Source organism: Drosophila biarmipes, chromosome 3R, assembly GCF_025231255.1.
Source record: "Drosophila biarmipes strain raj3 chromosome 3R, RU_DBia_V1.1, whole genome shotgun sequence".
NCBI classification, from domain to species: Eukaryota; Metazoa; Arthropoda; class Insecta; order Diptera; family Drosophilidae; genus Drosophila; species Drosophila biarmipes.
This window is the reverse complement of record NC_066616.1, coordinates 25,608,621-25,620,797: the sequence shown is the minus strand read 5'-3', so window position 1 is coordinate 25,620,797 and position 12,177 is coordinate 25,608,621. Positions and strand designations below refer to the sequence as shown.

Genomic DNA, 12,177 nt, shown 5'->3' with positions numbered 1-12,177 from the left:
AACCATAGAGATTTGAAATCTTTCAGAGAAGAACCCAAAAGTATGCTGTGAAAAAATCGAAATAAAGTGTTGTAAGCACTTTAACGAAAAATAAAGTTAACTTAAGCGATCTATGTTTATTTAAGGAACCCTAATTTTCTCCCTGTGCATCTGTACTTCCTGCTCCTTGAGCTCCAACCGAAATGCTAATGTCTGCCGCCATTGTCGACGGCTTCTGTTATTGTCACACAGCCGAGGCATATTAACATATTATTGCATACTCACATGGCCCAGAAGAAAAAGACCAGGAAATTCAGCCAAAAAGGGAAATCACCGCCTGCTGCATCTTGAGTGGCTTTTCTTTTTGACACAAACCTGATTTGCCAGCGTTATGGAGACAAAGGCAGGCTGAGGGCCCGAGATGCATTTAATCGCATTACTCGCCACCGCCTTCGCATCGCTTTTTCACGACAGATTTTTCGTCGTATAATGCACTTAAATTTATTTAAAAGTTGCCACAACACAAAAAGGGAGCAAAAAGCGCAGGACGAGAAGGCAAACGAATTGACAATGTGTGCAGCGAACAAGATATAATGTCGACTTCCCGGCCACGCCCCCACATTCTTTTCATCATCTTCTTGTGCAGTTCATTGTTGCATTATTATCATTTGTTCTTATTGTTGTCGCTGCTGCCGTTGTCGCGGAGCACAGAATGCCTGTGGTTAACCTCGCACCACCCTGAACCACCCAGAGCCACCCAGAGCCATCACGAGCCACCCTGAACCACCCATTCCAATGCCAGTTGTGATGTTTCTTTTATGATTCCGTTGCGTGTTGCTCCTGCTGGCTGCCTTGTCATGTGCATGTGCACTTAAATTAAAAAGCATTCCGCATACATTGGCCTTAATTTGCGCTACGTGCCGCCTTGCCAGAGCCAAAATTATGATAAATTTCATCAACCACCGGGAGATTGATTAACCCCTTCGAGCCAATTAATTGCCAATGGATAAAACATAATTTAGCCTTAAGTGCGTATAATCCATTTTATTTTTAAATACAAAGAGTGAAACAACTTTTTTTGTAAGCTTTTCCAGCACAACTGACAGTCCTGAATAATTTCCTAGAGGAAATAAATCAATTAGGCCCTAATTGACCCTACTGAATCACAAAACATATTCAGATATCACAGCTAATTGATCAAACAGATTTCTCGACAGTTTCCTAATAGCCATTCTTAATGCATTTCCCTTTAGTTCCATCTGTCCCTTTAAAGTTTTGTGCCCCCGCCTTAGAGCTTTTCAATTTATTTAATTTCAAGCCAGGCAATAAATTTGCTGAAGCGTACAAAACTCGGTTATAAATATAAATGGCCTGGACATTCATTTTATGCTTTCCATAATAATTCAGGAACTAGTGATTTTGAGGGCGATGTAGGGACACCACGGACTACAAACTGCCTACACACGCATAAGCCCAAAGCTCGCCGGCAGTAACTATAAAAAAATGTGGGAAATATGAGGGGGAGTGCGGATGCCGAATGGGAATGAGAAACAACGGCCAGAACTGACATACATAAATAAATCCCATGGAATTATGCCTTGACAAAAATGCGTTCTAGCGTGAAATACTGATTTTTTGGTCAACAACTCCCACAACCCCCCGATGTCGTGGATGTGGATGTGTGTGGTCAGAAATCGAAAAGCGTTTTGGGCCTAAGCGGAATGAAAACAGTTTTTCCCGTTGACTGGGCCAGACAGATTCAAAGATGACTGGGCCTTATCTGCTCCACCACCACATCATCATCATCATCATCGTTCGAGAAGTCGGCAAATGGAAGGGCATTTCCACTGAGCAAACGATTTGCCACTTGAGTTATTTTATAAATATCAAAAAATCATCATCGGTACTGCGAGCCTTGGGCCTGAGTTTTATCTGGACAGCTTTAATATTCAACTTGGGGATGGTTGGTTACTTTCACGCTTATCTAAATAGCCACGTTAATGAATCTGACCGAAGAACAAAGCTAAACCGGCTTAGGAGCTGGGAAGGCAAGAAAACCTTTTAGCCCAGGCAGAGAAAGAAATGTAGAAGGGGGCCAGCACTAAATACTGGGTGTCTGCTACCTTTTTTGACACAAAACGGTCGCCGAAAGAAAGGCCAGAACCTTCTTACTTTCTTATTTTCCCCCGTAGATGTGTCCATGTGCCGGGGTGTCTATGTTCATTCGGAGGGATTATCCCCTTTTTGTGTGTGTCCGTGTGTTGAGCTGGCCTTTTTTCACCTTCTTTCGCTACAGTTTTTCCTTTTCCGCTCGAGCCCTTTTCCGTTTTCGGCACAAACCATTTCCTTATTGTTTTAATAAACATTTAAAATGTCTTGCTCTCGGCTTACGGTGCTCTTTGTATACACACGAAACGTCAGCCGCAACCAGCGGCAGCCCCCATTTTGTGGCCATAAGATAAAGGGCTCGATCCCGGCCAACCGGCGAGATGAGATCCACATGGAAAGTATGACAAAACCCTTTTAAACCACTTAAAAATTCTTCAACTTACTTTTGCTTTTCTTCATTCGCTTAATGAAGGTATTTCGCCTTTTCGGTCTTGTTTTCCCCTACTCGCCCTTAGAAACTTTCCGTTCAACCCCAACCGCCAAGCCATTTCCGTTGTTAGCCATGGTCCGCAGCATTAAAGGATTCTGCGCCTTATCAAGTAATCAATATTTACAAAAGACCCGGGCCTCACTCTCGGTCTCAGTTGACTTTACACAAGTTTCGCTGCAAAATTCAATCTGTACGCAACGCAAAAATGTTCTTAAATTTGAGTGTCGCGTGCGGAGGAAAAGTTTGCCAGCCAGCCATGTCCATGAAAATTAATTAACTTATCTCGAAAGCGGAAGTTATCATTTAGGAAATTTTCCAGCAACAAGGAAAAACTTCCGCGGAGGCCTGAACTTTTAATCAAAGGCGAATTAATTTTTGAGACAGTACAGAAAATGGAACTAGGAAGATACAGGAAAAAATGGGGATACCATATCAATGCGAACTATGTTTTTTCTTCCAGTGCATCACAGCGACAGACCAGAAAACGATTCAAGTTTTCCTGCTATTAGCTGCAAATTTGCCATTCACCATTAATTAATTTCCCCCAACCAAAACAACAGCCAAAGCCGCACACAAAGAAAATGTGTCGCTCCAACTGCCAATGATGCGAATGGGCCAAAACCCAAAACCATTGCCATTGTCGTCTGTCTCCAGTCGTCTTGACCCATTGCCGTAGATTTGCAATTAGCTTAGACGTTCTGGCCAACAACAGTTTTGGTTTCGGTTCGGTTTTCGGGCCCAGGACTTTCATAAATAGTTTGACAAGTCGTAGTGGGTGCCATAGTGCGGTCGACGAGCTTACAATTCGAGCAAGATGGATTGGTAAATTACTCGAGAGACTCTTGAGCCAAGGAATTGTGTTATAATCAACTCATTAAGGGAGATTTTCGAATTGGAATGCGCATTGACACCACTTAATTGAAGGTTCAGGCTTAGGCAAAAGTATACAATTAGAGATTTTAGATTTATTTTTTTATTATTAATGCCAAGATTTTTTACATACCTTTAAGAATTATCTATAACTTTTTCTAATAGTTCCCATTATTCCCTTAACTTCCTTTCGCCTTACACAAGCATCCACTTGCTGTTTTCTAAGCAATTTACCACCAAAATGATTGATAAAGTTTGCTGGCTTCAGAGACTTGTCAAAGCTGGGGAAAAACTGGAAAAACCCAACCAAAAATGTCCGTTGCACTCAGGACAAGTTTTTGTGTGTGTATATTCGTGTGTCTGGACTTGGTCATTGCATTAGCCAGGGCCAAAGTTGTCCTAACAATCGCTCTGTCCCATTCCTCTAATCCTCACACAATCATGGCAAGACAATTTTCATTGACACATGCGATTGCAATTGGAATTGGCAAAGAAAAAGCAGAAGAAGAAGGCACTTGTGACTGCACTTGAAGTGTCTGTCCTTTGATAAGTCCTGAATGATGTGTCCCGCTGTGAAAAAGGACTAACAGTCCTTGGGGGAGGGAAGTGCCAGGCTTTAAGCTGCCGTAAAGTCAATGCTGAAATATTTAAAATAACATTTCAAGCCCGCCAGAAAAGCGCAGGACGAGGGATATATTGTTGTGGTATTGTTTGCCGGACTTGTTCTTGTTGTGGTTGCCACTGCTCTTGTTGTTGCTGGTGCATTTACTGTGAGGGGACGTGAGTGTATATGTAATCAACGATGCGTATCGCTTAAAAAATGTAAAATTTATAGTTTATGCAAATATGAAAAATGCAACTGGCAATGCATAAAAATGCGCACGCACGCAAACTGAGCGACGTTGCCCGGGAACAAACGCACACTTGCAAAAAAAACACACATCCTGGCACACACTCGCACACCCTGACACAGACACACACATGCAGACATTAAATTACGACCAAAGTTGGGCGACAGTTGCGTGGTTTATCGCTGACGGGGCAAGCACTCAATTGTTGACTTTTGCTCAAGTGGTTAAATTAAAGGCTCAAGAAAACCAATACACAGCAATTTACGCCGAAGGAATTTAAGACCCATGTAAAAACCATTTTGCATACAAATACCTTTAATGCGATTGTCCGTTTAAAGTTGATAAATTAAATTTTTATAAGACGTGGGTTACCTCTATTTATTTGTGGGTGAATTCCCTAATGTTCTACATTCAAATATATGTGATTTGAAACCCGTCTTCTCGTTCGGTTTTTCCGTAAGGAAAACTGCACTTCCAGATTTCAGAACTTGGACTTCGAACCCGATTTAGACGTGGGATACCTCAATGAACTTGTGGATGAATTCTCTATAATTCTACATTTAAATATTGATATTTAGAGGGGGTAATATTTTTCACCCATTTTCATGTTCTATTTCTTCTTAATTCCAATGGCTTTTAGAAGGGGCACCCAAAACTGTCATTCCAGATTTCATAAGTTGGGTGATTCAAACCCGATTTAGACGTGGGATACCTCGATGAACTTGTGGATGAATTCTCTATAATTCTACATTTAAATATTGATATTTAGAGGGGGTCACATTTTTCACCAATTTTCATGTCCTATTTCTTTTTAATTCCAATGTCTTTCAGAAGGGCTACTTAAAACTGTCATTCCAGACTTCATAACTTGGGTGATTCAAACCCGATTTAGACGTGGGATACCTCGATGAACTTGTGGATGAATTCTCTATAATTCTACATTTAAATATTGATATTTAGAGGGGGTCACATTTTTCACCCATTTTCATGTTCCATTTCTTCTTAATTCCAATGGCTTTCGGAAGGCGTACTCAAAACTGTCATTCCAGATTTCATAACTTGGGTAATTCGAACCCGATTTAGACGTGGGATACCTCAATGAACTTGTGGATGAATTCTCTATAATTTAACATTTAAACATTTATATTTAGAGTGGGTTACATTTTTCACCAATTTTCATGTCCTATTTCTTTTTAATTCCAATGGCTTTCAGAAGGGCTACTTAAAACTGTCATTCCAGACTTCATAACTTGGGTGATTCAAACCCGATTTAGACGTGGGATACCTCAATGAACTTGTGGATGAATTCTCTATAATTCTACATTTAAATATTGATATTTAGAGGGGGTCACATTTTTCACCCATTTTCATGTTCGATTTTTTCGTAATTCCATTGGCTTTCAGAAGGGGCACCCAAAACTGTCATTCCAGATTTCATAACTTGGGTGATTCAAACCCGATTAGACGTGGGATACCTCAATGAACTTGTGGATGAATTCTCTATAATTCTACATTTAAATATTTATATTTAGAGGGGGTCACATTTTTCACCCATTTTCATGTTCCATTTCTTCTTAATTCCAATGGCTTTCGGAAGGCGTACTCAAAACTGTCATTCCAGATTTCATAACTTGGGTAATTCGAACCCGATTTAGACGTGGGATACCTCAATGAACTTGTGGATGAATTCTCTATAATTTAACATTTAAACATTTATATTTAGAGTGGGTTACATTTTTCACCAATTTTCATGTCCTATTTCTTTTTAATTCCAATGGCTTTCAGAAGGGCTACTTAAAACTGTCATTCCAGACTTCATAACTTGGGTGATTCAAACCCGATTTAGACGTGGGATACCTCAATGAACTTGTGGATGAATTCTCTATAATTAAAAAATTACCTAAAACATACATTATTACCTAAATCATTGATGCCAAAAATCACATATATATATTTTTAAAGGAAGTAAAAGCTGCAATTACTGAGCTTCTCCAGTAAGATTTGCACTTGAAAAACTCTCAAAAGTTTCCCTCTTGCTAAGTTCGAGTTTAGTTTCGGTTTGAAAACGTCGTTTTTCAGCCGGTGCACGTCAACGCTGATTTCGAGCGTTGCACGTAGCCGCCACAAAGAGTAGGAAAATTAATGGAAAAAAAGGCGGAAAGGCGGACGAGTCGGGGGGCAAAGGTGGATGGGTGGTCGTAGGTGCCTAGTTACAGTTGCTGCCAGCCGCAGTCGTATCCGGATGCGGATTCGACTTTGCGCCATTTAAAGGACGTGCAATGAGCAGCTGCAGCGTCTGCAGCGCCGCAAATGCCATTATTGCATTGCATTGCTTTAGCTCCACTCGGTTTCGGTCTTTTGGTGTGCCGCAAGTAAATTGCTATGAAACGCCCACCACACACACACACGCAAACAGGATACCCACACATACACACTCCCTCGCTGGCTCACTCACACATTGAAGGCAGACTGCATGCAAGACCTGCTGGCAGTTGCAATCATTTCGGCATGAATCACGTTTGATACGCACGAATTACCTTTTATGCGAAATTGAAATTATAATTTGTGCACGGCCTTGTAAATGCTACGTATATAACCGCCACCCTCCTCCTTCTCCACCCCCTGATACCAACCACTTTCCTCCTCCCATTACTTTGCTTTACTTTACACAAACACTGCCAAGGAATATCAAAGAGCAGCAGCAACAATGTCGCCTGCAACCACAAGGAGCAACTTTCCAGCCAACGCGATTGTTTTCCCATGGCCTTTTTATTTTGTTGTGGCTGCTTTAGCACTTAAAAAATATATCCAGATTTTTTTTGTTAATTTAAATTATCTGAATACTTTTGAGAATTTTTCAATTAACTTACTGAAAATTACATTTAATTTATATAACTAAAAGCTATAACTAAGTTATTAGTTCATTAAAAAAGCATTAAATATTTTTCAAAATTTTAGCTCAGTATATGAAGACTAAAAAATGAATTAAAGAATAATCGTAAGCCTACGTCAGTGAGTTTGACTTTCTTATTCCATTGCCAATAATTAGGGAATAATTATATACAATTTTTCTAAGTGTGCTGCTACATTTTATGCTTTTTTCTTAACACTTTCTGAGCTGTTTGTTTATAAATTTTGGGTTGGCCTCGCTGAAAAGCAGTTGAAGTCTTCGGAGCCGACTTAGCAGCCGCTAAGCGGCTTAAACGGCTAGACAAACCCGCGTAAATGGGATGGCTTTTAGCTAATTGCACTCTCCGTTTAATTTGTCTCGTTGCAGGAGGCGGAAACCGCTATCACTGCAATGAACGGTCAATGGCTGGGCTCTCGCTCGATACGCACAAATTGGGCCACACGAAAGCCGCCGGCAACCAAGGCAGACAGTGAGTATCCAGCAGTCGGGACTCCCGACACCCATTCCATCGCAATCTCTATGCCGGCAATCCATCCCGCATCTCATTGTCTCATCTTGATGCTCCCGTTGCAGTGAACGCCAAGCCGCTGACCTTTGACGAGGTCTACAATCAGAGCAGCCCCACCAATTGCACTGTCTACTGTGGCGGCATCAACGGAGCCCTCTCCGGCTTCCTCAACGAGGAGATACTGCAGAAGACCTTCTCGCCCTACGGCACAATACAGGAGATACGGGTCTTCAAGGACAAAGGATATGCATTTGTGCGGTAAGTTGATGGTTGCACTGAGAAGAAATATGAGATTGATCAGCGGGAGAGATGTTAAGAAAAATTATACGATGCCTAATCCGCTGGCAAAAAAAATTTAAATAATATTATATATTTTTGAAGCTCTCCTCTGTAGATAATAATATTAATATTAGATAATAAGACTTATATTAATAAAATTCGGACACAATTATTTAATCATAGACACATACTACTTATACATATAACATTCCTCATAAAGATATATATGATACTTTTTTTCCTGTGTAAATTTGTTCACCGTAAGATCAAGAAATCGATCAAATAATAGAGCAGTCAATGAGCAGTCATACTCTTTCCCCCATTTGTGTGCCCCTAAATGTGTGCTACATTAACCCTTTGTTGCCAGCCATTTTGATTTGGCGACTGTATGAGTGTGCGTGTGCGGTGGGCTGCGGTGTCATTGCTGAATTCCCATTGTCATCGTCGCTAAGTGCACACACACCGCATCAATGAGTGTGTGTGGCCTCCACCCAAAACCGCCCGCCGTTAATAAATCAACAACACTTTTACGCTCGACAACAATAACAAGAACTGCAACGGCAGCAACTACAACAACGGGAGGCAAATTTGAAGTTGCAAACAGAACAATGAACCGCAATAACAGGGATGACAACGATGGTGCGGCAATGAGTAAAAAAGCTGGAAAAAATGGTACGAGCGAGCAAAAAACCGTACCAAGGAGTCAGCGGTGCTGGCTGTGCAGTAGTGGTGCCGGTGGTGTTGGCGGTGGAGATCGCAGCTGCCGTCACGACTGCTGATAGGGTTTTAATGGCAGCCGTTGGCCCACGACGGACCGAGTGCACCCCACCGCAACCAAAAGGGCAGATACGGATAGGAATTGTTCACTAAGCCAAAATATTACTTAATCCGGATTAAAAACAAAAAAGATTATGCAATAATTATTGCTTTATCTAAAAAGGTTTTGATCTATATGTTATTTATTATCAAATATGTGAACCAATTAAGTGTTTTATCCATTTAATTTCTTTTTTATTTTTTCAAAGTTTTTAGAAGAAATTTTATAATTCTAATTATTTTATTTATTTACTTAATTCCTTTAAGTGTAGCTCTGAAGTGTGATGAGAGCGAAGGGCGGGCAACAAACGCATTGCAGTTGCTGGCCATGTCCATGGGTGCCTTTTGTGCACTGCTCCAAAACTCATTTGTGTGTTGCAAACGTGATGCAAAAAAAAAAAAAAACAAGGCAGCAAAGGGCGGAAAGAAAGACAGGGAGAAAGTGGGAGAAAGCAGAGGGTCTGAAGCGAAGCGGAGGCATTGTTTGGCATTTTGTAACATAATGAGCTCGGGGACTACAAGTGCAGCCGCAGATGTGGCAGAGTTGCTGCATCATTATAACCAATCCAGCAACAACGAAACAATTCCACAGACGCTTGTACCACTTTTGCGCTTTGTTGCCGCAGCGGGTTAAGCGGAAATTAAACCAGGCCAATCTGCTTACTACTAACAAAAAATAAAGATGGTCATTTTAGTTTAGTCCTATTATGAAAGCTCAGCTTTGCCGCACAAATCAAGTCTTAACAAACACAATTAAGAAAATGCAGTTTCTAACATAATAATATCAGTTTTATATATCTTTTAACAATATATTTAACTAATATGACAACTTTTTGAATATGAATAATATTTCGCACATAAAAATATTATTTTTCTCTGTAATCCTGTAGCTTCTCCACCAAGGAGGCGGCCACCCACGCCATTGTGGCCGTGAACAACACTGAGATCAACCAGCAGCCGGTGAAGTGTGCGTGGGGCAAGGAGAGCGGTGACCCCAACCACATGTCGGCCATTGCAGGCGGGGCTCTGGCCCAGGGATTCCCCTTCGGCTCGGCGGCAGCGGCGGCCGCAGCAGCGGCCTACGGACAGCAGGTGGCCGGATACTGGTACCCGCCGGCACCCACATATCCGGCGGCAGCCCCCGCCAGCGCCCTTCAGCCGGGACAGTTCCTGCAGGGCATGCAGGGATTCACCTACGGTCAATTCGCCGGCTACCAGCAGGCGGGATACATGGGGTGAGTTCGAAACCTCGATCTGAACGGATCAAACTAAAAATATAAATATAATAATTGAGGAATTTCTAAGGATAGAGACCCAAAGCTTTTGCCTTAAGTTTTCAATTTAATTTTATATTAGAGAAAATGCAGTATGTAATTGTGCATCCCCAAGGTATGCAATAAATAAAGTACCTATTTTACTTCTGAGTTCAAAGTATATTGTTGCAAGCAATTTTTTCAAATATATCTCTTATACTTGTGACTTTTCGATGTGTATGCTAATGATACCTTCCTTTATTTCCTGCTTTTCAGAATGGGCGTCCAGCTGCCGGGCACCTGGCAGAGTGTGCCGCCCCAGCCCCAGCTGGCCAGTGCAGCAGCCGCCACCGCGCCGCAGATCACACAGGGCGTGGGCAGCGCACTGCCACAGGCGGCCGGAGTGGTTGCCTATCCGATGCAGCAGTTCCAGGTCAGTCCACAGGTGAGTTGCCCAGGCTTTCGTTGATAATCATATGGCGGTGCCTAACGATTGTGAATCGTTTAGCTGGCGGAGGACGAGTGGCTGGCGCCCAGTTTGCTCGTGTAGCTGCCATGAGGGATGGCCATGTATCCCACACAGCAGCAGCAGCAGCAGCAGCAGCTGCAGCAGCAACATGAGCAGCAGACGTCCGGGGAATATGTGAAGGAGCCGCCCTACCAAGCGCAGCAGCTGCAGCACCACCAGCCGAACCACAACAACCAGCATCACCAGCAGCAGCAGCAACACTATATCCCCCAACTGTACTATCCATCGCACTGGGTGCAACAGCAGCAGCAGCAACAGCAGCAGCAGCAGGTCGCAAACAACGAGCAACAACCACAGCAGCAGCAGCAGCAACAACCACCAGTGGCCCAGGCTTATGGCATGCCCGAAGTGTAAAAAGAATCAGCATTATTGGCTAGAAACACACGCAAACCCAATCTAACCATAGCATAAGTATTTGAAACAGGCAGGACAGTGCAATAGCCATAATCCCTAGTTGATCTAATCAATCGAAAACCGAAATGATTAAACCGAAAACCAAAGTTATGAATGTGTGTTATTTGTGTCTATTTTGAGGGACTCACCTTCGATTCAAGGAAGTCGCTTCAGTAAAAAACCAGAAAAAAATATGAAAAACCAGAAGCTCTAAATGTATTTTAGTAGGTATAAACATATACACGAGTTTGTAGGTATGTATATACCAGAGTAAGAATAGAGTGGGTGCTATTAAGGAAGTGGTTATGATTTACCAGGGCTTACGTTTCAGTTGGCAGCAAGAAAACCTAACCGGAAACTAATATTTAAGCGTAGTTTAAGAAAACAGACAGAGGTTAAGTGGAAATTGTTTCGTTGACTGAGAATATTCATTTTGGAAGTCTTTCCCCATCTTCGATAAACAAAATCATAGAGCCGATAATTTCCGAATAGATTCCATTACGATGATCATTTCACCGATATATCGATGTGCATAGGCCTAAGAATTAGCAAGTAGTCGAGGGCAAGTCAAACGGTCCACCATTAGCTTCGATCAGTTGATTCACGATTATGAGTGTTTATCCAGCATTATCTAGAGAAATATCAAAGTAAATGTACTAAATGAGTTAAGCACCGACAACTAAACCAAGCCGAAAAGAAAACACACACCAGAAATCGAGTAGATAATTGCACTGAAAACAGGACGGATCGATCGAGCCAGAGAATATATATAGATATATGTGTAGACGGACCCATGACTAGATAAAACTATATATCCTAAAACGATATCCATAGAAGAGGCTACTACACACACAGACACACAGGCACACGCATACGCATGCACGCACAGACACACACACACACACACATAGGAACCTTATTCATGTATCTGTGTTTGTGTAACGTGTAAATGTATTAAGGGCAACCTATAAGAACCTAAGGAAATAGCGAAATATTTAGAAAAGGATATGAAAGAAAAACGTGTAGCAAAAGCAACATACAAAATGTAGTCAATGTTTAGCTAAGAATCGTAAGAGTAACTGTAACACTATACACTAAAATGTAAACCTAAACACAATTATTTATGGTATTTACAAAGGCGAAGTGGCTAAACGAAAGCGAATACAAATTGTAAACTATTTTTTACATA

At 41.7% G+C, this 12,177-nt stretch overlaps 1 protein-coding gene across 6 annotated transcripts in view; it reads left to right on the top strand.

The window, feature by feature from the left end:
- Positions 1-10,755, top strand: part of LOC108024706 (cytotoxic granule associated RNA binding protein TIA1) — a 90,702-nt gene extending 79,947 nt beyond the window's left edge. For all 6 annotated transcript variants that reach the window (XM_017094795.3, XM_017094793.3, XM_017094792.3 and 3 more), the window contains exons 5-9: positions 7,577-7,679; positions 7,784-7,976; positions 9,704-10,048; positions 10,343-10,511; positions 10,575-10,755. In XM_017094795.3, coding sequence (XP_016950284.3) covers positions 7,577-7,679; positions 7,784-7,976; positions 9,704-10,048; positions 10,343-10,511; positions 10,575-10,616 — 852 coding nt within the window. In that variant the 3' untranslated portion in view covers positions 10,617-10,755. The remainder of the gene's footprint in view (positions 1-7,576; positions 7,680-7,783; positions 7,977-9,703; positions 10,049-10,342; positions 10,512-10,574) is intronic.
- Positions 10,756-12,177: the final 1,422 nt, after the last annotated feature.